This window comes from Zootoca vivipara, chromosome 1 (genome assembly GCF_963506605.1).
Source record: "Zootoca vivipara chromosome 1, rZooViv1.1, whole genome shotgun sequence".
NCBI classification, from domain to species: domain Eukaryota; kingdom Metazoa; phylum Chordata; class Lepidosauria; order Squamata; family Lacertidae; genus Zootoca; species Zootoca vivipara.
Window position 1 is genome coordinate 69,654,003 of NC_083276.1, and position 26,157 is coordinate 69,680,159.

Below are 26,157 nucleotides of genomic sequence, written 5' to 3' on the forward strand. Positions count from 1 at the left end.
TTAGGAATACTGTTGTTGAACTTCGTAGAAACCTTAAAAAATCTATGTATTTCAACTTTTAACACTGTTAAATGGTACATAGGCTGTATTTTACAGCTACACCATGAGAGATGACTTGTGCTACTAAAATGTTTGTAGTTTGTATTTTATACCCATAGGGGTGGAATTGTGGAATTTGTTGCTAGGTGTATATTGAGGGTGTTTTTGTTTTTAACACTCTCATTTTTTCTTTGTGAGAAGGTAGTGTAGCTGAGCTCCCTGGTAGGGTCAATTTACCTGCAGAAGTGAAAATAACATCTTGTTCAAATTGGGAATATCATTAAGAGCATTAAGATAATGGTCTTTGAGTCCCCATCTTTGGAATATGTTGGTTTATGTGCCTAGGGAAGGGAGGTAGCTGGGTGGAACAAGGAGCTATCATCTCTGTGAGTATGGGCAGTGAATTGCACAGCGTTGTGAATTGCATAGCACTAAATCCCTACGGAGGAAAGCACAGAATCCATAAAATGGGAGGATAACATATGGAACATATAAGGTGGATGCATCATGATTGATAAAAGTAGAAAATCATTATAATTAGATGGGGAAAAAATTATGGCGAATGACCCCTAGACTTGTTGCATAGCCCTACCCATTCTTGAATCCTGATAATTTATTGGGCTTTAGATTAGACCTAAAGATAGAACGAAATGGTGAAAATGACCTCTTACTGTGTCTAAAATGCTATTTTAATGGGGGCCTAATCTAAAATCAATTTTAATCAATTATTTTTCATAGTAAGAACTTCCGTTTGTTCCACACTTTTAAGACACAAAAATATTAAGCTATTAAAAGTTGCATGTTTAAAAAGAAAGAAAAAGTGCTGGGATAAACAAGAGAAGCATCCAATGTGAAGGTTTGAGACGAAAAATCTTGCATCCAACATTTAAACTGCAATTCTGTACTCATTTACCCTGGATCTATGCCCCACTGAACTCAGTGGGATGAACTACAAAAGCCTATCCATGTCTACTCAGCAGGGCCAGCCCAAATCTTTTTGGCATCATTCTGAGATGAACCACAAAATGGTCTCCCCCACCCCACTCGCCAGGAAAGAAGGGGTTTGAGTAAAGATCTACATTGAGTGGAAAATCAAATCAACCCCACCCATCATTTGAACTGGGAACCAAAGGCAGTCATGGGGCAGGGAGGGAAAAGGGTCCCACTCTGAACCATGCTAGGTGGGTGCAGATAGACCAGGAGACTCCAGAGGGCAGCCCCCGTTTCCCTCCCGGGTCTGTGGCTTCCGTGGAACCTGCCACTCGAGACGGTCGCCTCACTTTGCCTCATGCTGGCCCTGCTACTCAGAAGCAAGTCCTACGGAAATCAGCGGGGCTTACTCCTCAGTAAGCAGGGCGAGAGAACTGCAGCTTTACTGCCAATATGTTCCGAGATCGCGCGCTGTTCGACCTCCCGCCGCCCCGTTAGGACCCATCTGTCCTTGAGCGGGTGAGGGGGGCGGACTTCGTCGGTGCTTCTGCACCTACTGCCACGTGACTTCACGCGGCGGCGGCGCCAAACTTCGTTTGCCACACACCGAACCCTCCTGAAAGTCGTTATTTCTCAGAGCGTGGAAGCGCGCACGAACGGACCGTTGCAGCCGTTGAGCTCTGGGAGGCGACCGCGAGTTCTCTCTGAGGGAGCGCAGCGAGCGAGGGAGAAAGAGATACTTTTACCTTTCCCTCTCTCTTTCCCTCCTCCCCCCTTTTACCCACCATGCTCCGAGTCCGGACTCTCAGCCGCCGCCGCCGTCGTTTGGGCTCCGCTCGCCGCCGCCGCCTCTGCTCCGCGTGCTTTTCTTTCGACGAAGATGAGCGAGGCAAAGCCGGGAGGGAAGAGAAGCTGACGGCCTCCCCGCTTTTCCCGCGCGACCACCATGAGGGAAGAGAAAGAAGCCTCCCCCTCCTGCTCCTCCCTCCCTCCTCACAGGCATAACAACAAACTTGCCAGCCCGCCTCCTGCCGCGGCCGGCGCGGAGCCCAGCCTGAGGAACGGCTACGTGAAGGGCCACGCGACCCCGCTGCCGCAGAGCCCGCCGCTCGGCTCCGTCTCGCTGCTCCGGGCCGCTTGCCGGCGGGGCTCCTTCTCTGTGGGGCTGGGCGCCCTGGCTGCCGCTTCGGCCGCGCTGCTGTTCTCGGGCTGGCTCGCCTGGGGCGAGGGCGAGAGGAAGGCGGCGGCGGCGGCTCCGGGGGCGCTGCTGGCGGGGCTGGGCCAGTGCCTGAGCCCGCTCTTCACCCTCGCCTGCGCTTTCTTCTTCCTCACCTGCTACCTGGCCCGGGACGAGCCCGGCGGCCCCCGGTGGCTCCTGGCGCTGCCTCTGTGCTGCCAAGCGGGGGACTTGGCGGCGCTGCTCTTCCCACGCCGAGAGGAGGTGGCTGAACAGGGCGCACCCGGTCCCCCGACGGCCCAACTGCAGGTGTTGGCGGGCCGGCTGCTGGCCACGCTGAGCACCGTGGCCGGGCTGACCCTGGCGCAGCGCAGCCTCGGACACCGCAAGAGACTCCTGGTGCTGGCTTTCTCCGCCCTCGTGTGGCTGCTGTCGCTCTCCAGCCTGGACTCTCTGGCCCCGGCCCTTAGGCCCCTGCTGTCCGGCGCCGTCGGAGTGGCGGGGTGTCTGCTGGCGCTGCTGGGCAGACGGCGCTGCCCCTTCGCCGCCTCCTGCTGTTGCTCGCCCGGGCGGGAGCCGCAGCTGCACCACCAGCACCAGCCGTCGTCGCACGACCACCCCCAGTCTCCTTACCCCAAGTCGCCGAGCGGCGCAGCGGAGGAGAAAGTGCCTGTGATACGACCCCGGAGGAGATCCAGCTGCGTGTCTTTGGGGGAGACGTCCACCAGTTACTATGGAAGCTGCAAAATGTTCAGGAGACCCTCGTTGCCTTGCATTTCCAGAGAACAGGTAAGCCTTCCTCCGGCAGGGAGATGAAGGGTAGGTTTTCTCTAACAGAAAACTTTGGCCTCGGCCAGAGACGCTGGAGAAAGAAGATCGCAGTTTGCTTGCTAGGGGCTCAGGCACTATTTTGATGTTTTAGGTTTATCTTAAATCCGGGGTGAAAGTGAACATTTCGATTGGTCTGTACTGTTTAGTGTCCTAAGAACTCCAGTCTCCTGGTATAAACTTCCAGAGAGGGGGAGCCGCTGAAGGAAAAACAACAATAGTCCTGTACGCCCTAATATTATTGGCTATTGAGGTGCTACATGACTATTTGTTGTACTTCCTGATATTCTACCCCTTTTGGAAACTTGCATGCTCCATAGGAACATAAAATGAAACCTTATTAGGACTTTATATCAGGACAGCAAAAATGGTGAAGTGATGTATTTGGGGCCAGTAACTTTTTCAGCAAGAAAGACTTTTCAGTTGCAAAGTTAGTACTGTATGATTTTTCCAAACTGAATTTCCACGCAACCATGGAGCTTTTGGAATTAGCCAGGTAGTGCCATGGAGAAGGATGGGGGAAAGTTTGAACATGCAAACAGAATTCTTTTGCCAACGAAGAGGATGTTTGTTCACAGTTTTTCATGCAGCATTGCTTATCATTTGATTCATTGAAATCCAGCAAACTGGGCAAGCTTCACTTACTAAAAAAACAAAGGAGCACGTTACCAGAATTTGAGAGGCAACCTTGTTATGCTTTGATAACATAGAGGACTAATAACGGTTTCATATGGTGCCAAGAAACAAGGCTGAGGCTGAGGAAAGAATACTGCAAATCCTGTATCAACATTAGATAGGGTTTCAATACGTTAAGCTAATAGCATTTGTTCTATGAAAAGCTGAAATTCAACTCTGAAGTGACACAAAGCATTTACTGGCTGTACTGTCATAGGAAACAACTGGCATATATAGTGTGTATATGTGATTGAATCAAGCCATCTTTGTCAGCAGGAATTGTGCTTGAATGGATTATTAGTGGGCACATTTTTCTAATATTCTTCTGTAATTTATCTTGTGCATAATACAGTACATTATCTTGCGTAAGCAAAGTGTGAATACCCCAAATAGAAATAGTCAGACACTGAAAAAACTTTAGAGTTGACAGCTAGTATGGGATTTCCTCCTAATTGGAAAAATTGACTATCACACAAAAATTGGCCAGTAACAAATTAAGAAAGCATTTGAGGAGTTTCTATTGAACTGGCTCCACCTTATGTTGCATCAATAAACTTCTTATTAATGTGTTTTTATCCTAAGGCTGCAATTCTATGCACAAATAGTGGGAGTAAGCCCTATTGAAATCAGTAGGACTGGTTTCCTACTATATAAGGTTGGGCTGTCTAGTTCTCAGACACAAGCTTTTCTATACTGAGGTTTTCTGTGAAGTGAAAAAGCATATGGATATGCTGGAACTTAGAAATGTACTGTATGGCTGCTTAGTTTGTTTTATTGTAATGCAATTGTATTTTTTGATTAAAATCTTAAGTTCTGTGTGTCTCCAGCAAGCTGTTCTTGAACACGGTCTAAGATTTACTGCTTAGTTTTCTAAAACTCTTTGTTCATGTTTACTATGATAAAGGAAATTTACATTGCATTTTTATTTTAAATGAATTAGAAATTAACTGAAAGTATCATCTTTGTTATGGAGCATAGGATTATTAGTAGGCTTTCAGAAATAGTTTTGTAGTCAGATATTTGAAGTAGCCTACTAATTATATTTAGTAAATAATGTAATGTATATAATAATAGTAAATGCCCTTTGTATATACGGCTTTTTTTTTAGCATAAAACATTGCAAATAGAGAAACATGAATATTTTACTTTTCACACCTTCACACCTTTCAACATTAAAAAGCCAATTCATATTGCTCAAAAGAAGTTAATAGGTGTTGTATATCAGTTAGTAACTCTTAATGTAGCCCATTACCTTAGTATTCAGATCATGGCCTTATTATGCCAGACATTTGTGCTAAACCAGTTTTATGTAGTTTTTAAAAGTACACTCCATTATTTCTGCAGGGAGATTCAAGCAAGTTTTAAAAATCCTTTTAATAATATATTATATACATATGATCAATCTTAATGGTGCAAATATCTCTTCCTAGCTTTCTAGCCGAGACTGTATAACACTGGTCCTGAGAGACCTGCATTGGCTCCCAGTACATTTCCGAGCACTATTCAAAGTGTTGATGCTAACCTTTAAAGCCCTAAACGGCCTCGACCCAGTATACCTGAAGAAGCGTCTCCACCCCCATTGTTCAGCCCGGACACTGGGGTCCAGCACCGAGGGCCTTCTAGCGGTTCCCTCACTGGGAGAAGTGAGGTTACAGGGAACCAGGCAGAGGGCCTTCTTGGTAGTGGCGCCTGCCCTGTGGAACACCCTCCCATCAGATGTCAAAGTAAATAAGCAAGTGTCTTACCTTTAAAAGACATCTGAAGGCAGCCCTGTTTAGGGAAGTTTTAAATGTTTAATGCTGTATTGTGTTTTTAATATTCGGTTGGAAGTCGCCCAGAGCAGCTGGGGAAACCCAGCCAGATGGGTGGGGCATTAATAATAATAATAATAATAATAATAATAATAATAATAATAATAACAGCAATAATAATTCTTCTTCTTCTTAAAGCAGTACACTGTGTGTTTAATCCTGTATGTATCTACACAGAATAAATCACATTTAGTTCATTGGGGCTTACTGTCAAATAAATGGGCATGGGGCTGCTGTCTAAGAGTTAATTTATTTGAACATTTAAAGAATTTGTTTCATACGTATAGCACTTGAATTTTCACTTTCAGAAAACACAAAACAAATCAAATTCTTTCATTGGGGGAGTGTGGTAGAAATGCAAGAAAATCAGTCTGTCAGTACAATTTTAGATCTAGGAACTTACTTTAAAATTGCATAATTGGTACATTATTATGGTGCCTTGTAATTCTGTGGTGCCAGTTCCAAAGCACAGATCAAACAAGATGGAAACAACCACATATTTTATGCACCAATTTGGGCAGGAATGTGCCCATTAAGTTATTTGTAAGCTTCTTGAACACTGGAAGTTTGCACTAAAAAGTATTTGTTTGCACTATTAGACTACAGTGGTACCTTGGTTCTCAAACTTAATCCATTCCAGCAGTCGGTTCAACTCCCAAAACCGTTCGAAAACCAAGGTGCGGCTTCCAATTGGCTGCAGGAGCTTCCTGCAGCCAAGCGGAAGCTGTGTTGGACATTCGGCTTCCAAAAAACATTTGCAGACCAGAACATTTACCTTATTATTCCATGTATAAGATGCCCCCATGTATAAAACAATCCCTATTTTTTAAAAAACCCAAAATTAAGAAATTTAGCTTTTGGGGTGGGGGAGGTCACTTCTGCCAATCGTTCACCTGCCTGCCTGCCACCGCCGATCTCTTGCCACAGCCATTACCAATTGCACATCTCGCTGCAGCCACCAATTGTCTGCCCGCTTGCTGCCACCAACAGCCCACTCACCTACTTGCCGTAGCCACCAGTCGCCTGCCCAATTGCCACAACCACAGCCAATCGGCAGCAGGCCTTGCCGCAGCCACCAGTCACCTGCCCAATCGTTGCCAATCTCCTGCTTGCTGCTGCCATACGTCCTCCCTCTGCATTCACTATTCATGTATAAGACGACACCCAATTTTTGCCTAATTTTCTTTTTAGCAAAAAGCATCGTCTTATGCATGGAAAAATATGGTACTTCCGGGATTGTGGCATTCAGGAGCCAATTTGTTCGATAACTAAGCCGTTCGGGAACCAAGGTACCACTGTATATACATGATGCTATGTGGTAAGAGCAGCCGTGTGCATTTCCCTGATACAGAAATGGTGTAATGTTTGGAAAGGAACCTGTATGGAAGAGGTGTGCAAGTTTCAGATGAGGAAATTACTTGTTTATCTCCCCAGTGCAAGATCTTTTTTTAATGTCACACTAATTGTGGCAAAACAGGAAGCACATCTCACTCATGAATTATGCTTCTTCTCTCCATCAAAAGAAAATGTAGTATTTGTAATTTACTGTAATTATGCCAGTCTTCCTTTCTTGGGGAAAGTCTTGAGTGGCTGGTCACTGACCAGATCCAGGTGCTTTTGAAAGAAACTGATTTTCTAGATCCTTTTCAATCAGGGTTTAGGCCCAGTTTTGGCACAGAAGCTGCTTTGGTCACCTTGTATGATGACCTCTGTTGGGGGAGAGACAGGGGAAACATGTCCATGTTAATTGTCCCCAATGTCTCAGCAGCTTTCCAAACCATTAACCATGGCATCATTCTGGAGTGGCTGTCTGAGTTAGAGTTGTTTGGTACTGGTTTGCAGTGGTTCTGGTTCTACTTGGATTATCGTTTCCAGATGGTGATGCTTGAGGAGCACTCTTCAGCCCTGTGGAGCCTTCAATGTGGGGTTCATCAGGGTTCATTTTTATTTCCTATGCTGTTCAATATTTGAGTGAGCTGAAACCTCTGAGTGGGGTTATTCCGAGTTTTGGAGTATGTTGTGAGCAATATGCTGATGGTACCCAGCTCTGCTTCTCCTTTATATCTGGAGGTGTGGCAGTGGATGTGCTGGCCATTGTTTTGCCTCAGTAAGGTGAGAGTCAACAAACTGAAGCTCAATCCAGATAAGATTGAGGCAGAGGGATGGGAGGTGGCCTGCTCTTGATGGGGTTACACTTCCTCTGAAGGAGCAGGTACATAGCTTGGAGGCAGTTCTGGATTCTTTGCTTTCTCTTGAGGTGCAAGTGGCCTCGTTGGCAAGGAGTGCCTTCCATCAGCTTCAGCTTGGTGACCCCACTGTGCTGCTGCCTTGACAGGGATAGCCTAACTTCTGTCATCTGGTAACCTCTAGATTAGATTATTGCAATGTATTTCAGCTGGTGCAGAATTGCCCCTTGTTCCCTGGGGCAAGACTGTTTGAGCATATTGCACCAATCCTGGCTCAACTGCACTAGCTGCCAATTAGGTAGGGTGCATCAGTTTCGGGGCCCAAAGTGCTAGTTTTGACCTATAAAGCGTTAAATGTCTCAGGACCACAATACCTGAAGGACCTCCTGAACTGACCTGGACCCTGCAATCATCACCTGAGGCCCTCCTTCATGTGTCTCCTTGCAGTGCTTACCCATTTGTGGAATGCTCTCCCCAGGGAGGCTTGCCTGTGATCACTCTGATCTTTGGATTAAGGGCGCTATACAAATTTAATAAGTGATAAAACACACAATATCAACATGGTACTTGCTTCTAGCAAGAACCTCTTCTGATTTCCATGAGAGATGACATTACAATAAATCATCCCCTTCTTCCAGTGTAACCAGGAGGGGAAAAGACTAGCAGGTCATGGAAATTTTACCAGTCAGGAGCCATTGAGGGTTAACCTAACACCAATACAGAAAAGTGGGGAAAGGGAGAGGTGTGAATTTGGAGAGATTTTTGCATCTGGGCAGCACTTTTTCTTCTGAATTTATAGGCAAGGAAGGGATTATCTGCCTTGTCAACTTCTGTACAACGGAGATGGGATCCTTTTTAGGCAGACACAGTGGTTTCTTAATAAAGGGCAAGCTCTGAATATCTACATCTTATCCACAGTCTGGTTAGACTTTGAGTTAAATCAATGCTACAATATTTCTGTTAAATAAACATTTATTGTAAGGAAATCAGAATAATATGACCTTTCAAGTATAAAAGGAAATAACCTGTTTCAAAAAAAATGTTAACCCCCCCCCCCCCGCTGGTATCTAGGATACAGAAGAGACAAGACACAAAAGTCTTTGTTGATGCCTTTTTTATAACTTTCATACACTGTCAGACATATGCTGCCTGGGCTGGCTATCCCTGGCTGGGAACAGTTTCAGCTACAGATGTAGTTCGGGTAAGAATTAAGAAGTGAGATTATTCTAGAAGAGAGGGAATTTAATTTCGCAGGAGATTTGTGTCCCACCCTTTAATAGGAAAATCATCCATCATTTACCAAGGTGTCCACACCCTTTTAGAACTATAGCTGATCAATATTGCAGAGGCAGGGCATGCGAAAGCTAATCAGGGCTAGAAAAGATATGAAAGGCAGTTCATGCACCTAAGCTTGGGGAAACTTCTGCTTAGCAATGAAGTACATTTCAGTTAAAGATTCTAGAGCAGGGCGGTCCAGCTTTTCATATCAAGTGGGCCGCAAGTGTATATTTCAACATGGAACCTGCGAGCCCTCACACCTCCTCAACCCCCAGTGCCTAACTTTGGGAAGGCAGCGCAAGGGCTGGAAGAGGGATCAAATGTTGCCAAGGGATTCCAAAAAAAGGCCTCAAGGACCACAGAAGAGTTTATATTTAATTCCTCTCTGAAGACTGATTAGCTTCCTTTAGTCAATGGATAGGCTTCAGACAGGGACAATATACCATACATCTGCTTGATGGTAGCTTCACAAACTCTTGTTTGATTGAAGCCTGCATATGTATGTATGTATTTATAAACATATACAGTGGTGCCTTGGTTTAAGAACGGCCCTGTTTATGAATGATTCGGTTTACGAACTCTGCAAAACTGGAAGTAGTGTCCCGGTTTGCGAACTTTACCTCAGTCTAAGAATGGAATCCAAACGGTGGAAGGGCACCGGCGGCAGGAGGCCTCATTAGGAAAAGCGCACTTCAGTTTAAGAATGGATTCGGTTTAAGAACGGACTTCAGGAATGGGTTTAAGTTTGTAAACTGAGGTACCACTGTATAAATGTATGTATGTATGTATGTATGTATGTATGTATGTATGTATTTATAAAAATATATAAATATATATATGTGCTCATGGTCACCCAGTGAGCTTCATGGCAGTGCAGACTTGAACCCTGCTCTCCCAGGTCCTAGACCGATGCTAGTTACCATGATGTACAACAATTTGTTTGTTTAAGCATCTTGAACTTGAAATGCCAGCCTTTTGCTGTCTAAATAGAAGACATAGTTCTTGTTTGTAGCCTGTATTTATTGCTGGATGTGAGGGAGAGCAGCTACAGACAGCCTCCTCTCATCTTAAGATCAAGCTCTTCCCCCAGCGCCAGTGGGAGCGGGGAGGGGGGGGTCTTCAGCGGGGAATCAGGAAGTAGAGGGCATGGCCCAGGTAGGGTATCAGAGCCACTGCTCCTCTCAGGAGAGGAAATGGGAAGCAGGGAAAGCGCGACCAGAAGACCGCTCCCGCCAACGCCGGAATTGCGCAAAAAGCGGCGGGGGCGGAGATTCAATGTTCCCAGGCTACTTTGTTGGAGGAAAACGTGGGAACCCCCATTCGGAGGTTCTGACCCAGACTGACAACATGTACATAGTACTGACTCTGCACTGTAAATAGTTTGCACTGAATAAAAGAATGAAAAGGCAACGTCGTGAGGAGTCTTTACTCTAGAGTAGCCTCCACCACGCCTGTGACACTTGCTAAGAACTTAAAAGTGCAATCCCAACCCCTTATCTTGCCACTGGAGGGAACGAGTATAAGGTGGAGATAACTCTCCATCAGAACTCGACCAGTGGGAATGGCTCTGCAGAACCCTCAGAACCTTCCCATTGCCACTGTTCTCTTCCAAAAAGGCCCTGACAGGATATTACAGCACAGGGCATGTGGCTTTGGTACTGGTGGGTTCAAAGCCTTGCCGTTCCTCTGTAGCTGATACAAGTGGAGTGAGGTGGTGGGGGTGGGAATAAAAGAAAATACCTCCAGCTTCTGCCCTGGCTGGTGCAAGCAGCAGGATATGGGACAATGTGGCTGCGCTTCTGCTTCCCTCTGCCCTCCTGCTCTCTAGCTGGGGCTTATGTTTACTCTGCCCCCCACCCCTCAAATTCCAGAAGTTGAGTGGTCAATAAAAAGGAATTGTGGCATTGTACAAGCTAACTGGATTATTGTGAAATTAACTGAACCTTTCTAAAAGGAGTCCTAGATGTAACACTGCAACAGTAGTTTACATTTTAAATAGTGTGTGGATTATGGTTTATGTAAAGCAGCATGTGCTATCCAATTTTCACAGTTTTCCTTTGAATTAATCCCATTCTTTTAATCCCATACTAAACTTCTCTCTCTCCATGCTGAAACAAATTACGGTAGTTTCCCACAAGCCAGAAACGTAGTACAAAAATGCAGCGGTGGAGGAAGCCTGAGGGAAGAGCCTGATGGAGCTTGTCTTGCAAGCCTCCCATAAGCATTTGGTTGGCCACTGTGAGAACAGTATGGTAGACTAGATAGGGATTTGGCCTGAACCAAGAGGACTCCTCTGTTTGAATTATTTGCCCATTACATAGAATTGCTAATATTTTGGGTTTTTCTCACTCCCATTAGGGCTCATTTGAGCTAGAGAAAAAGTGGGTATAGTGCATCGTGGGATGTCCCTACTTCAATATTGAATCTTGGAATGCATCCTTAGTGTAGCAGCCGTTGCTATAAGGGCTCATATGCACTACTGCTGTCTGAAAGAATGGTGGTCTAAAAATTGCCTGTGCCATTTTAGTTTGTAGAGATATCCTGTACAAAAAGCTATTCTTCTTCAACCCAAGGTCCACATTTCCTCATGGTGAGCCTTCCATGGCCCACATGCAAGTGATATGTAGGAGACCAGAGGCAAAAATAGGTGAATAAATGAATGTAACTCTTTCCTCCAGACCGTAGACCAGGGGTCCCCAAACTAAGGCCCGGGGGCCAGATGCGGCCCAATCGCCTTCTCAATCCGGCCCGCGGACGGTCCGGGAATCAGCATGTTTTTACATGAGTAGAATGTGTCCTTTTATTTAAATGCATCTCTGGGTTATTTGTGGGGCATAGGAATTCATTGATTTTTTTTTCAAAATATAGTCCGGCCCCCCACAAGGTCTGAGGGACAGTGGACCGGCCCCCTGCTGAAAAAGTTTGCTGACCCCTGCCGTAGACTATATTGTAGCATTGCAACCGTTAGAGGTTTCTACACTGTCCCACCCATATAATTACTTAATCCTCTATCCAGGCAAGCAAAATACATTACAATGTGAGGGAAATACCCCTCTTCTAGCAATAGCAATTATTTCTTTTAGAGGAAGTTTTATTTATAATTTAGAGCAAATTTGTAGTCATTGGTTTGTATCTGAAGAAGTGTGCATGCACATGAAAGCTCATACCAATGACAAACTTAGTTGGTCTCTAAGGTGCTACTGGAAGGAATTTTTTTATTTTGTTTCGACTACGGCAGACCAACACAGCTACCTACCTGTAACTAGAATCATTGGTTTGTGTTAACTTTAAAATTATTTAATTTTCTTTGTCTCCCAGTAGATATATCTTTTCCATATCTTCACCCTTGTTCTTGTGGTTAGAGATGTTTTTTTCAAATATATGCATAGTTTTGTTTTGAAGAAAAGTTTTAATTTGATGTAATGAAAAAATAAATAGGAACATCAAAATACTGGTATGAAAGAATCTATGAGAACTTTTAAAATGATAGTCAGGGGTTAAATTCTGCATTTCAGTGTCTTTTGAGTAAAACAGGATGTAGTGACATTACTGTCAGGCTGCTGGTGTGAGTGCAAACAGATGAGGAAATGCTACGGCTGACACTCCAGTATGGGCTGTTGTCTAGGAAACGGTTTGCGTCATTCCACCCAGCAATTAGCTTACAGTGCTTTTATTTTTGATAGCGTAGTAAGCTGAAGTTTGTCTGCCGTAGTCGAAACAAAATAAAAAAATTCCTTCCAGTAGTCATTGGTATGAGCTTTCGTGTGCATGCACACTTCTTCAGATACACTGAAACAAAAGTCACCAGAGCCAAATCACCCATTCCCACCACCCTTCTGAGTAATACCCCTCCCCACCCTCTCACTATATATAAGGGTCTGGTGACTTCTGTTTCAGTGTACCATGGAACCTCGTTTAATGAAAACCTCGGTTTATGAATTTTCGGTTTATGAACGCCGCGGACCCATTTGGAACGGATTAATTCACTTTCCATTACTTTTAATGGGAAAGTTCGCTTCAGTTTATGAACGCTTCAGTTTATGAACAGACTTCCGGAACCAATTACACCCATGTTTCAGTTTATGAACGCTTCAGTTTAAGTACTTCACGGACCCGTCTGGAACGGATTAATCCACTTTCCATTACTTTCAATGGAAAAGTTCGCTTCAGTTTATGAACGGTTACTCCGCGGACCGTCTGGAACGGATTAATCCACTTTCCATTACTTTCAATGGGAAAGTTCGCTTCAGTTTATGAACGCTTCAGTTTATGAACAGACTTCCGGAACCAATTGTGTTCATAAACCGAGGTACCACTGTATCTGAAGTAGTGTGCATGCACACGAAAGCTCATACCAATGACAAACTTAGTTGGTCTCTAAGGTGCTACTGGACGGAATTTTTTTATTTTGTAAAGAAAAGGCTGATGGTACTGTTACAGTTCTGAAGGCATAACATATTTTTCCGTGTATAAGACTAGTTTTGTTTTGTTTTACTCAAAAATTAGGTTTGAAATTGGGGCTCGTCTTATACATGGGTAATGCTGGGGTGTGTGTGGTGTTTTCTTAATTTGGAATCCCCAAAAATAGGGGGCGTCTTATACATGGGGCGTCTTATACACAGAAAAACATGGTAGCTTTTGTGGGAAATGGTAATAAAATATAAATATTAAAAACATAATAGAATTTTATATCCATTAATAATGAAAACTAAGTTATTAATTTATAAATGAAAAGGTTTTTCTGATCTGTTTTTAGATCAATTATTAAGATTTTTTGTTAAAACCATAAAAAATTAAAAAGCAGTTTAAAATACTATATTGAAAATACATATTATTACTAGTTCTAATTTGCAAATAGTGTGATACATTTTTCATGTTCAAATGAATTATACATTGCTGTGGTATGAAAATGGGAAGTCCATATTTGCATTTTTAAATTGCAAATTCATAGTCTGATAGTGTAATTACATATATCTTTATGAAAATTAAAGTCCCACTGTGTAGCGAGGTACTTACTGCCTAGTAAATGTGTCTAGGATTGCATTCTTGACATAAATATCTACTTATTTGAACTTATAAGGTTGTATGTAGCATAAGTTTGAATTTGTCTGAACCACCCAGCTGTACTATAGCATGTGGGCAAATGGTACAACTGAAAACTAATCATCTTTGCGTAGGTACAGAAGTAGTAAGTATAGAAACAGGTCTTCTTTTTCCACCAGCACATCCTACCGTGTTTCCCCTTTTTTAAGACGTAGTCAGAAAGTAAGCCATGGCAGCATTTTTTATCATTAGTGAAATCTAAGACACCCCCCGAAAATAAGACATACCTCCATGCGAGACCGCCAAGCGCCCCAGCCAGCCAGAGGGGCCTGGAACCGGCTGCTGTTGCTGCAGTGAACGCATGGAGCGCCCTGCAGCACCTGGCCTCTTTTTTTCTTTTCTTTTTTTTGGGCTGCCCGAGGCCTGCCGCCCCGCCACCGGAACCGGCGGCTGCAGAGCGGAGCGCTCCGAAACAGCGAGCGCTCGGAGCGCCCTGCAGCACCTGGCTTCTTCTTTTGCGGGGGGGGGGAGCTGCCCGAGGCCTGCCGCCCCGCCGCCGGAACCGGCGGCTGCAGAGCAGAGCGCTCCGAAGCGCCGAGCGCTCGGAGCGCCCTGCAGCGCCTGGCCTCTTCTTTTTTTGGGGGGGAGGAGCTGCCCGAGGCCTGCCGCCCCGCCGCCGAAACCGGCGGCTGCAGAGCAGAGCGCTCCGAAGCGCCGAGCGCTCGGAGCGCCCTGCAGCGCCTGGCCTCTTCTTTTTTTGGGGGGGAGGAGCTGCCCGAGGCCTGCCGCCCCGCCGCCGAAACCGGCGGCTGCAGAGCGGAGCACTCCGAAGCGCCGAGCGCTCGGAGCGCCCTGCAGCGCCTGGCCTCTTCTTTTTTTGGGGGGGGGGAGGAGCTGCCCAAGGCCTGCCGCCCCGCCGCCGGAACCGGCGGCTGCAGAGCGGAGCACTCCGAAGCGCCGAGCGCTCGGAGCGCCCTGCAGCGCCTGGCCTCTTCTCTTTTTGTTTGGCTGCCCGAGGCCGGCGGCTGCAGAGCGGAGCGCTCCGAAGCGCCGAGCGCTCGGAGCCCCCTGCAGCGCCTGGCCTCTTCTTTTGGGGGGAGAGCTGCCCGAGGCCTGCCCCCCGCCGCCGGAACCAGCGGTCTGCAGCGCCGAGCGCCCGGAGCGCCCAGCAGCGCTGGGCGGAGCGCCGAGCCAGCAGCCTGCCGCCTCGGTGCCGCGCAGAGCGCCCAGCAGCACCCCGAGCCAGTGGCCTGGCCCTTCCGAGGAGGCCTTAAGGTACAAGGCATCCCCTGAAAATAAGACACCGTCTGTTTTTTTGAGTAAAAAAAGTTATAAGACGGTGTCTTAAAAAGGGGGAAACACGGTATGTTCAGAATGATGGAAGCTTCCGCTCAAATTTGGACACAGCGTTCCTCGCCAATACAAGACTGTTTGCAGAACCTTAGATTGTTAGGATCCCACCCCTAACACACCTAAAAACATGATTTTTCTCTTTTAAAAAAGGCAAAATATACCGCCCTCAAGTGGACATCAAAGGAACAGACGGCAAATATTGCCATAATCCTGCCCACTCCTCTTCCTCCTCTACCTCCTAGGCCGAAGGCTTTACAGACTAGGCCGAATGGAGGCACTGACTCGCCTGGGTGGGGGTGGGGGGAAAAGAGGGAGTTGGGGGATTCACAGGGATGAGTCGGGGGGGGGAGGAACAGAATAGGTCATGGATCGGGACGGGGGGGGCAGTCACAGGGATTAGCCATTGCAACGCGTGCCAGGGCCAGTTAAAAAGGTAAAGGGGCCCCTGACCATCAGGTCCAATCGTGTCTGACTCTGGGGTTGCGGCGCTCATCTCGCTCTATAGGCCGAGGGAGCCAGCGTTTGTCTGCAGACAGCTTCCGGGTCATGTGGCCAGCATGACAAAGCTGCTTCTGGCGAACCAGAGCAGCGCTCAGAAACGGCGTTTACCTTCCTGCCAGAGCGGTCCCTATTTATCTACTTGCACTTTTGATGTGCTTTTGAACTGCTAGGTGGGCAGGAGCTGGGGCCGAGCAACGGGAGCTCACCCCATTGCAGGGATCCGAACCGCGACCTTCTGATCAGCAAGCCCTAGACTCTGTGGTTTAACCCACAGCCCCACCTGGGTCCCTCTAGGGGCAGGGCCAGTTAGTCCATTATAAATCTTTGTAACACGAGCATTTCAGACAAAGCTTCTGTCTCAATAGATTTTTTCATCTTCATGGAGTCATGGGACTGTATCCTAAGTATTTTAATTGTGAGCCAACCAGCATTTGACCATCATCCTGATTTCAGCTCTCTGTTGTTAAAACATTGCCTTCATTTATGAAATTGTAGCTCATATCTGATGTCATTATAAAAGCTTTCCTCAGTAGCTTTACTTTTCTTTCAACACATGACATTTCTTGTTTGTTTGTTTGTTTTAAAAAATGTACCAGCAGTTATAATATTTTAATTGAAATACATGCTTCCTTACATTGCAATTCTGTACATATATACTCAGAAATTAGCACCTTTAAATTAGCCTTAAATTGACTGCTGTTTGTCATTCTTTATTTTTCTGTGGTTCCCAGCTCTCTTTTCCTTTTTTCTGTCACCCTCCTACTTTCTCATGCTCTCCCATTTCTGTACCATTCCATAAATTCCCTTCTCATCACCAACAATATTGTTATTCCACATTTTTATTGGAACCAGTTATGAAATTTACAGAAGTGTATGGTTGAAATTAAATCTTTTTCCACCCAGATATTTTTTACATTATTGCAAAGCAATTTCTCAGGAGGTTGGGAAAGGAAGAATTTATTTGTGCTTTATAATGTGTATGAATCAATCTGTACGCGAACAGTTACATTTTCATCTGTGGGTATTTGTAATTTTACATTCAGTACCTTTTCCTTCAATGTATGGGTCAGAGAATCATAGAATTGCCCACTTTAAATATGAAAGTAGTTTTCACTCTTGGTGAGATAGTGACAGAAAATTACTGTGGTTTTAAGATTGTTATTGAAAGGGCAAGCAATGGGAGAAATGCCTTTAGCACACAGCTGTGGAGACTGCTTGAAATTTTCAATTCCAGGGGAAATTAACATGTTTGATTTTTTTTCCTGTATTGGTGGACTACTAGTCAATGCCACTTCTGCATTGACACATGGAGTAAGTGATGCAGGCTCCCAAGTGTTGTGGTTTTAACATTCAGAGCCCTATCATCCATAGTAATTTATCTGTAGCCATTAGCTGCAGTAGTTAAATGGAACCTCCAGGTTCAGAAAAATACTGCTTCTCAATATCAATTGTTGGGTGTAGTGGGAAGGGCTACTATTTTGTGTCTTGCTTGTAGGCTTTCTGGCCCTGTTAGAAACTAGATGCTGGACTTGATAGACCTGTGGTCTGATTCAGCAGGGTTCTTGTGATGTCCCATAAAGCAAAGTGTTTAGATGAACAGCTCAGAATAAATGTGTTTTAAAATTGTCTAGAAAATATCTACGTTTAAATTAATAGGTACAGGTATACAAGGTATTGAATCTATGCATGACTTACTTTTCTAACAAAGCAAATGGAACAAAATACACCCCCCCCCAAAAAAGTGACTGTTTTATAAATCCATCTATTGAAATTATTAAACATTGTCAAAGCCAGTGCATTTTTTCTGGTAGACCTCTCCAGAATTTTGTCCCGGCATCTTTGCCGAGGCACCTCTTTTTCCCTATTCTGAAGCTTACTTTTACACTCAGGATGCTATTGTTAACCAGCAAGGTGGACCTTGTGGTGGGTGCATCCTTTGCCCCAGGGAGGAGCTTTTCTAAACTGGGGGTGGGGTTCCTAAAGTAGTGTGTGTGAGATTGATTGAGAGAGGTATGCATGTGTGATTTGTGTAAGAGAAGGAGAGATGTATTTGTGGTATGTGTGTAATGGAGGGAGGGTGATATCTATATGTTGTCTCTGGATGTTAGAGAAAAGGAAGTATGTATGCTTTCTAAGTTTCTAATTTTATTTAATTACTAGCTGGCCTGGCCACACATTGCTGTGGTTCTTTACCTGTGATTCCCCCCATTCTGTCCGGAGACATGACTTATCCTACCACCTCCTCCCCTCACCCCCTGGTTCATCCATGTGACTGGCCCCACTATGTCCCGACCCATGAGCTATCGAGTCCCCTTCTCCCCCCACCCCTCCGGCAAATCCCTGTGACTGGCCCCACTCTGTCGTGACTCATGAGCTATCGAGCCCCCTCCTTCCCCCACCCCTCCGGCACATCCTTGTGACTGGCCCCACCCTGTCCTGACTCATGAGCTATAAAGCCCCCTCCTCCCCCACCCCCCCGTCTGAGCCCTCTGTTGTCTCCGGGCAGTGTTGGCCCCTCCCCCGGTATCTTCCTACATTGGCCCCCACCCTTGGAGAAGGAACTGTCAGTTTCTGGGTTCTATTTCCCAGTATTTACTTTTGTCTGTTGTCCCCTTCTCCCTGTATCTCCATACATTGCCTACTGTGCACGCATCGTGATCATTTATATATATACTGTACAGTGGAACCTCGGTTTATGAACACCTCGGTTTACGAATTTTCGGTTTACGAACGCCACGGACCCATATGGAACGGATTAATTCACTTTCCATTACTTTCAATGGGAAAGTTCACTCCAGTTTATGAACACTTCCGGAACCAATTACACCCATGCTTCGGGTTAAGTATGCTTCAGGTTGAGTACTCCACGGACCTGTCTGGAACAAATTAATCCACTTTCCATTACTTTCAATGGGAAAGTTTGCTTCAGTTCATGAACGCTTCAGTTTAAGTACTCCACGGACCGTCTGGAACAGATTAATCCACTTTCCATTACTTTCAATGGGAAAGTTCGCTTTAGTTTATGAACGCTTCAGTTTATGAACAGACTTCCGGAACCAATTATGTTCATAAACCGAGGTACCACTGTATAGATTAATTTTTTTTGAAATAAGAACATGAGGCTCACCTCCTCACTGCACTGCGGAGCTGAGTTAGGTCAGGGACCCCTCGGGATCACAATTTCCAGAGTCGAAAATGGTGAAAATCGGAGTTAACAGATTTGGCCGCATTGGCCGTCTGGTCTGCAGGGCTTCATTTAACTCTGGAAAAGTTGAGGTTTTGGCCATCAACGACCCTTTCATTGATCTGAACTACATGGTCTACATGTTCAAGTATGACTCCACTCATGGCCGTTTCCATGGTGAAGTGAAGGCTGAAAATGGGAAACTTGTGATCAATGGACATGCCATCACTGTCTTCCAGGAGCGTGACCCTGCCAACATAAAGTGGGGCGATGCTGGTGCACAATATGTTGTTGAATCCACTGGTGTTTTCACCACCATTGAGAAGGCCAGCGCTCACTTGAAGGGTGGTGCCAAGCGTGTTGTAATCTCCGCCCCATCAGCGGATGCTCCCATGTTTGTGATGGGTGTCAATCATCAGAAGTATGATAACTCTCTGAAAATCGTCAGCAATGCTTCTTGCACCACCAACTGCCTGGCACCCCTGGCCAAGGTCATCAATGACAACTACGGCATTGTGGAAGGCCTTATGACCACAGTCCATGCCATCACAGCCACACAGAAGACTGTGGATGGTCCCTCTGAGAAACTCTGGCGAGATGGCAGAGGAGCTGCTCAGAACATCATTCCAGCATCCACAGGTGCGGCGAAGGCTGTTGGCAAGGTCATCCCTGAGCTGAATGGAAAACTCACAGGGATGGCTTTCCGCGTCCCAACTCCCAATGTTTCTGTCGTGGACTTAACATGCCGCTTGGAGAAACCGGCCAAGTATGATGACATTAAGAAGGTTGTGAAGGCAGCTGCCGATGGCCCTATGAAGGGTATCCTGGGATACACCGAGGACCAGGTTGTCTCCTGTGGCTTCAATGGTGATACCCACTCTTCCATCTTTGATGCTGCTGCTGGCATTGCTCTCAACGACCACTTTGTGAAGCTGGTCTCCTGGTACGACAATGAATATGGATACAGCAACCGCGTGGTAGACTTGTTGGTTCACATGGCATCAAAGGAGTAAAGGCAGAGTTCCATTTCTTATTTTCTTACAACTCGGCTCTGTATCTTGCAGTAAGAGGCCTTCTCTAGTTCCACCTGCCTCTGAGGAAGTGGAGAGGCTGGAAGAAACTTGACTGTTTCAGTAACATCTCCCCTCTCAATAAAGTCATCACTGTCTCAAAAAAAAAAAAGAAGAAGAAGAAGAAGAAAAAAGAGAAAAAAAGAAATGAGAACATGAGAAGCAGAAAATACTATTTTATTTTTGGGGTTGTCATTTATTTTGGTGGGTATTGTATGATTTGAGCGTTGTTGTGTGTTTTGTGGTTTGTTTGTTTGTTTGTTTGTTTGCTTGCTTTGGTTATTTGGATTTTCTAATTTTGGAGTAGGTGTTTTGAATGTAGGATGTGGTGTTGGTTTGAGGGCTTAAACTGGGAAGAGAAAGTGCATGGTTGTTGTTGTTTTTTAAAGACGCAGAGGCTGGCAATCAGTCATAGTATAAAGCAGGCATCCTCAAACTGCGGCCCTCCAGATGTTTTGGCCTACAACTCCCATGATCCCTAGCCGAAGGTTGGGGATGCCTGGTATAAAGCCTAGGCTAAAAGGAGCATGACTGCCCTTACTTAAAATGGCCACCGTAGCCTCGCATGCGACACAACGCCCGCTAAATCAAAAAGCAAAAACCCCTCACCGTGCCCCGAAGTGCGTGTTAGGGGAAATGATGAACGACTGCCTAATGCTGCCAGGCGTTTATTAATGCAGCCGGAGAGGCTTTGGGCTTGGGCTTTGGAGGTGGAATGGCCGTTTTGGCGGTCGGCCTATTCAGTTTTCCCTGTCCCAACCCACCCCCCACTGCTTTGGCTGACTCAGGGTCCTCCCCCCCCCATGGCTATGTGTCCCCCCTCCCTTTGTTGTGCCTCATCCCTGTGCCCCCCCCCATTGTGAAAGGCCCTATTCTGTTTGTTTTTCCCTGCTTGGCAATGCTGCGGCCTATTGAAAAAGCTGGGCCTTGTTGCTGCAAAAGGACTGTTTTCAGTTGGTTGCTGTGGAATTTTGTGATGTCATCAGGCAGCGCAGCTGCTGGAGTCTTCAGACCTTCTGCTGGTGATGTCTAATTTGGGCGCCACTTTTTGTGTTTAATTATTTTAGGTGTGAAAGGTGTGTTTTTTGATAATTTTTTAATGCCAGATCCCTCCCTGATGGGCAAGGTATGTTCTGCCCAAATTTGTTTCAATTTGGTTCAGCGGTTATGGAGAAAGGCTGTTTCATCCGCGTGCGCAATGCCTACATTTTTATATATGCATATAGATTTTATAGATTTTTATATATGCATATAGATTTAATCAATTTTCTTGAGACTTCCCTTCAGCTGTTATTTTTATAAGTGTTATTTCTAGAAGAACAGTCTTTTTATCTATCTTCAGTTCATTTTTGTTTACAGAGTCTCTTCAGATAGTGTCATACCAGTAATATCCAGATCCTGTCTGGAGCCCCAGACCTAAAATGTTTGCTTATTTTAGGTATTGTTGGATGATTTATTAATGCTTTTTTGGATATACTGTTGTATATGAGCCAGACTGGCTTCTTTCCCAGACTGCACCATTTGCATCTCTTTTGCCTAGATGACCTGCTTCTATTAAAAATTAAAAACTTCTGTAAACATAAACTTTACTACTGTTTCTGCAATTCCCTTTGAAAAGAATTTTGAATCTGCATTTTATTAATGATAGTGACAGAATCACTTAACATACACTTAGTTACATTTAGAACCCATTCAGGAGCTGTAATCTATATGCTTTCCTGCTTCTGAGCACTAGGAGGCAGCCTTTTCTGTAGAAATTCCAAAATCCTTACTGAAGCAATATCTCCTTTATTAGGCCAACCAAAATGCTACAAAATGGAATGTAAGCTTTTGAGTTCCCAGAACTCTTTATCAAGCTAGACGGTAAAATGTGCAGAGGGAAGGAAGCCATCCATCCTTGCCTACAACTGTCTGGTAGATGGAATGTGGGAGGAGTTAGATGTTCAAGTGATCCTCTTTCACCTGTTTAGCAAGTTTCTGATTGCAAACAAGCCTCCAGAGAAGGAGAAAAACAAAAAGGCTGATCCTTCATTTCTGCAAAAATAAAGGTTTTCCTTACAGTCCCCCCCCCAAAAAAATTTTTCCTGTCTACACAATGCATGAATATATTTACTGTTTCTAAAATCCATCATAGACACATTTGAGCTTATTTCCTCTATCTCAGGGTAACTTTATCTGAAAAAAATGCTACTTCTTTGCTATGGATTCCCATCCTTTTGTTTCTAGAACAAATGGAAGTACCAGTTCACCAGGCAGCCTTACATGATCCATCCATCCTAATAATATTGTAAGGGTGTAAATTTTGATAAAAGGGGTAAAATAAGGTGAGCTCGTTCTTCACTATAAAATTTGCAAAATAAAAGGATATGAGTGACAGATTCTACCTTGTTAGACATACAGGGGCAAAGGCGCTCATGAATTGGTACCCGCATAAATTTGCCGTACAGCACAGCTGAGGGCATTGCCTCAAAACGAGCTCTGGAAAAGGCCCATCTATAGGCTCTGTTAGTAATGTTTGATAAGTAAGGGGCAGCTGCAAAATTATGCCACGATTTTAGACATCTATAATTCTCTGGGAGGAAGGCATCTTCTTGTTGTAATTCAACATCGTCTCTGAGTAAACATAGTCTCTGAGTAAAGTTCCATTAAAAAGATCTTCAGGATTTAGGCCAATTTGTTTGATCTTATTAGTTATTTGCGTAAGCCAGGGTGGATAGGGAACTGCGGCCAGGAAGTGAGGTAACATTCCCTTTGGATTGTAATGAATTTTCAACCAGAGGGCTATTGCTTGCTCCCAGACTTTTAATTCCACTCTGGGAAGTCCTGCCTCTTGCCTTAACACTGCATTAGGTGTACACTTTGGGGTACCAAATAGCGATCTTAAAATTTTTGTACTGTTTCAAGGGCCTTAAGATTGGCAGAAAGTCCAATTTGAGAGCCGTACAAGAGTTGGGCTAAAGATTTTGCCTGAAAAACTTTAGGGCCATAGGAAGGAAGCCGGCGCCTTTCCTTCTGAATAATCTAAGGATGGCATTTGCACTTCTTCCTGCTGAAGTAGCTGATGCGGTCTGGTGTGTTGAAAATTTGGCATTATAAGAGAAGGTTATGCCTAAGTATTGGAAGATCTTAGTTTGTTCTATGGTGTTTCCCTTCATACTCCAATTGTCTTTCTTGAAAGAGCGGTCGAAATGAACAATTTTAGTTTTAGCAAAGTTAATTGTTAACAATTCAGTGTTACATTGGTCGCTAAACTTCCCTAAGGCTTGTTTCAAACCAACTTTAGTTTGAGAAGAAGAACAGCGTCTTCCACATACATTAGAATTGGTACTTTTCTACCACTGGAAAACACGGGGGGGGGGGAGGTGAGTATCGATTTCATGACCATGCTGGCCACATGACCAGGAAAAACTGTCTGCGGAGCGGACAAACGCCTGCTCCCTCAGCCTGTAAAGCGAGATGAGTGCCGCAACACCAGAGTTGTTCGCGACTGGACTTAACTGTCAGGGGTCCCTTTACCTTTACTGCTAAAAAGAGGCATTCCAGGACCTTAGAGTGAGAAATTCATCTACCTCTTGGGCAGAGCTCCAGAGATACCACCACACTTGGGATAGAGCTCTGCTCTCTGCCCAGCTCAGCCTCCTTTGCAGTACCACATAAGAAGTAGGCATTTAGGCTTATCTTTTATTTTAAGGAAGTTTATAATGTAATTGTTATTGTGGTCCCTTTTATCTCCCAGACCATTTTATATTCTTAAATTGTAACCCTGTTGAGGAAAGAGGGCAGGATTCAACTAACAAGTTCTGTCAAGTGTTTGCATTTGTGCAGAGTTTGCCTCCCAGTGCCCCCCCCAAAAAAATGGATCTGGGAGAGTCCCCATTATTTGTGGTTGCTGCTAGTAACCCCAAGTAATCTAGCACACATGGAAGAACTGACAGAGGGTTGAGGTCTCATCTCTGACATTTCACTGATCTATAGAGTGCTGCAACTTCTCACTTGTACCGGGTGCCTTTGATAATGAAGTTTACTGATGTCAGAGAGATGTCCTCAAATGGGTTGTAGCATCCTCTAGCAATGGAAGGCAAAATCACTGGTCAACATTAAGTTCCACTGGCTCTCCATAACACACTTTCTTTCCACCCTTTCTCCTTAGGGAAAAAGGTTCCAATGTTAGCTTGATGGCTTAAAGCCTGTATTTCATTCATCTACGCATGTTTGCATTTTACTCCGCCTATTAGTATTTCAGCTCACTCAGTTAGGTTAGCAGCAGCCTCGGCATCTATTCTTTAAATGTTCTGCTGTAAGACTTTTGCAGGGCTGCTACGTGAAGTAGATTGGATCTTAATGCCTCTGGTACGGATTCCAACAAACAATAATGGTAACAAGGGACCTTGCTTTTATTTATTTACTAGTTGGCCCTGGCATGCATTGCTGTCCATTAGTCTGTCAAATGGAGGGTAATAGCCCCCTTTCAGATCCCCTGAGTATCAGAGTCCCCCTGTTTTACAGGTGTTACGTTTAAACAGGGGTATCCCTGTGAGTCCCCCCACCTTGTTCCGATCCATTCGTTATCCCGTCCCCTCTTCCCCCCACCCCTCAGGTCATCCCTGTGATTGGGGTCATCCTGTAGTGAACCATGAGGTATTCGGACCCCATCCCCCCCCAGGTAAACCCCCACTCCATTCGGTTGGTGTGGGTGATCTATATCATTCTCCCCAGGGGTGTCCGATGGATAAGGTCTCCCGTCTCCTCCTCTCCCAGGTCCGCAGGTCCTCCTTGTGATTCTCCTCCCCCTGTGTTGAGGTGTGAAGTATTCCGTTCCCTCTCCCTCTGAGTCATTCCCGGTTCCCCCACACACACCATCTCCAGTGGTTTCATGTATCATGTCCTCCCCTCCCCTCATTCCCCGCTCGCCTTTGAGTGACCGTGTGTCGACAGTTGTGTCGTCGGGCCGTGGGGGTTTCGGCGACGATGTTGGGGTGGTGTGTTTCCCGAGGTGGGTGTGGTGGGGGAGGGGAGAGCCCTCTGTTCTGAGGCCTGTGATGGTGACTCTGACGGTTGGAAATGGCGTCCTGGTGAGGTTTGCGGTGGAGTTTGGGTGGGGGTGTGGTCAGTTGTATCCACCCCGGAGATGCAGATTTTTTGGAATAATTCCCAGCTTCCCCGGGTATCTGAGTGGTGGGTTCCAAAATTTGCCCAAAACGGTGTTTTTTTGACACAGGTATGGCATCTGACCACGGAAAGGGTATGGTGTCACTCTCATAGTGGCAAGTGAGGTTGTGGCCAAAGCTGAGGAGTATTGGTCCAGTGGTTTTTGTGACCATTCATGTGGAACAAACAGGGTCAGTCTACATTTATATATATATAGATTTTATTTTATTTATTAGAATTATATACCACCCTTCATCAAAATATCTCAGGGCTTTGTTCCCATGTAATCTTCATTGGCATGAAGTCAATATTATTAATTTGTATGAAGGAGGTAGAAGCAGCAAAAAATTTGCTGAATGGCATGCAACATTGCTGGACCTATTTGTATCTTGCTCAGTATCTAACAAAAAATAAATAAATGCTTTCCATACAGTCAAAGGCAGTCTCTTGGACTTGCCGATCAGAAGGTTGGCAGTTCGAATCTGCACAACGGGGTGAGCTCCTGTTGCTCTGTCCCAGCTCCTGCCTACATAGCAGTTCAAAAGCACACCAGTGCAAATAGATGAATAGGTGGTGGGAAGGTCACGGTGTTCCATTGCGCCAGAAGTGGTTTAGTCATGCTGAACACATGACCCAGAAAGCTGTCTGGACAAACACTGGCTCCCTGGGCCTGAAAGCAAGATGAGCACCGCAACCCCATAGTCGCCTTTGACTGGACTTAACCGTCTAGGGAGGTCCTTTACTAATTTTACAACAGTGAATAATACTCAGTACTGTGCATTGAATCTGCAATTTTCCTCTGCTGCTCTGCATTAAAAAATGCTTTTCTTAAGATTTTAGATTTGAGTGCCACCTTGTGGAATGTTGTAAAATGTTAAAAGAATATTTCTGAACACATCCTTGAGCCTTACTAATTGAAACCCATCCAACATAA

The 26,157-nt window shown here is 45.1% G+C and overlaps 2 protein-coding genes across 2 annotated transcripts in view; both read left to right on the forward strand.

Annotated features, from left to right (window-relative positions):
- Positions 1-1,600: 1,600 nt before the first annotated feature.
- PDE3B (phosphodiesterase 3B) overlaps positions 1,601-26,157 on the forward strand; it is a 58,703-nt gene continuing 34,146 nt past the window's right edge. Inside the window, exon 1 of the mRNA XM_035128201.2 lies at positions 1,601-2,935. Within this exon, the coding sequence (XP_034984092.2) occupies positions 1,916-2,935 (1,020 nt within the window). The 5' untranslated portion in view covers positions 1,601-1,915. The remainder of the gene's footprint in view (positions 2,936-26,157) is intronic.
- Positions 18,931-20,190, forward strand: LOC118087317 (glyceraldehyde-3-phosphate dehydrogenase-like). The gene has a single exon (XM_035119861.2). It carries the CDS (start codon positions 19,017-19,019, stop codon positions 20,016-20,018), a length of 1,002 nt encoding a protein of 333 aa, XP_034975752.1. The 5' UTR covers positions 18,931-19,016; the 3' UTR covers positions 20,019-20,190.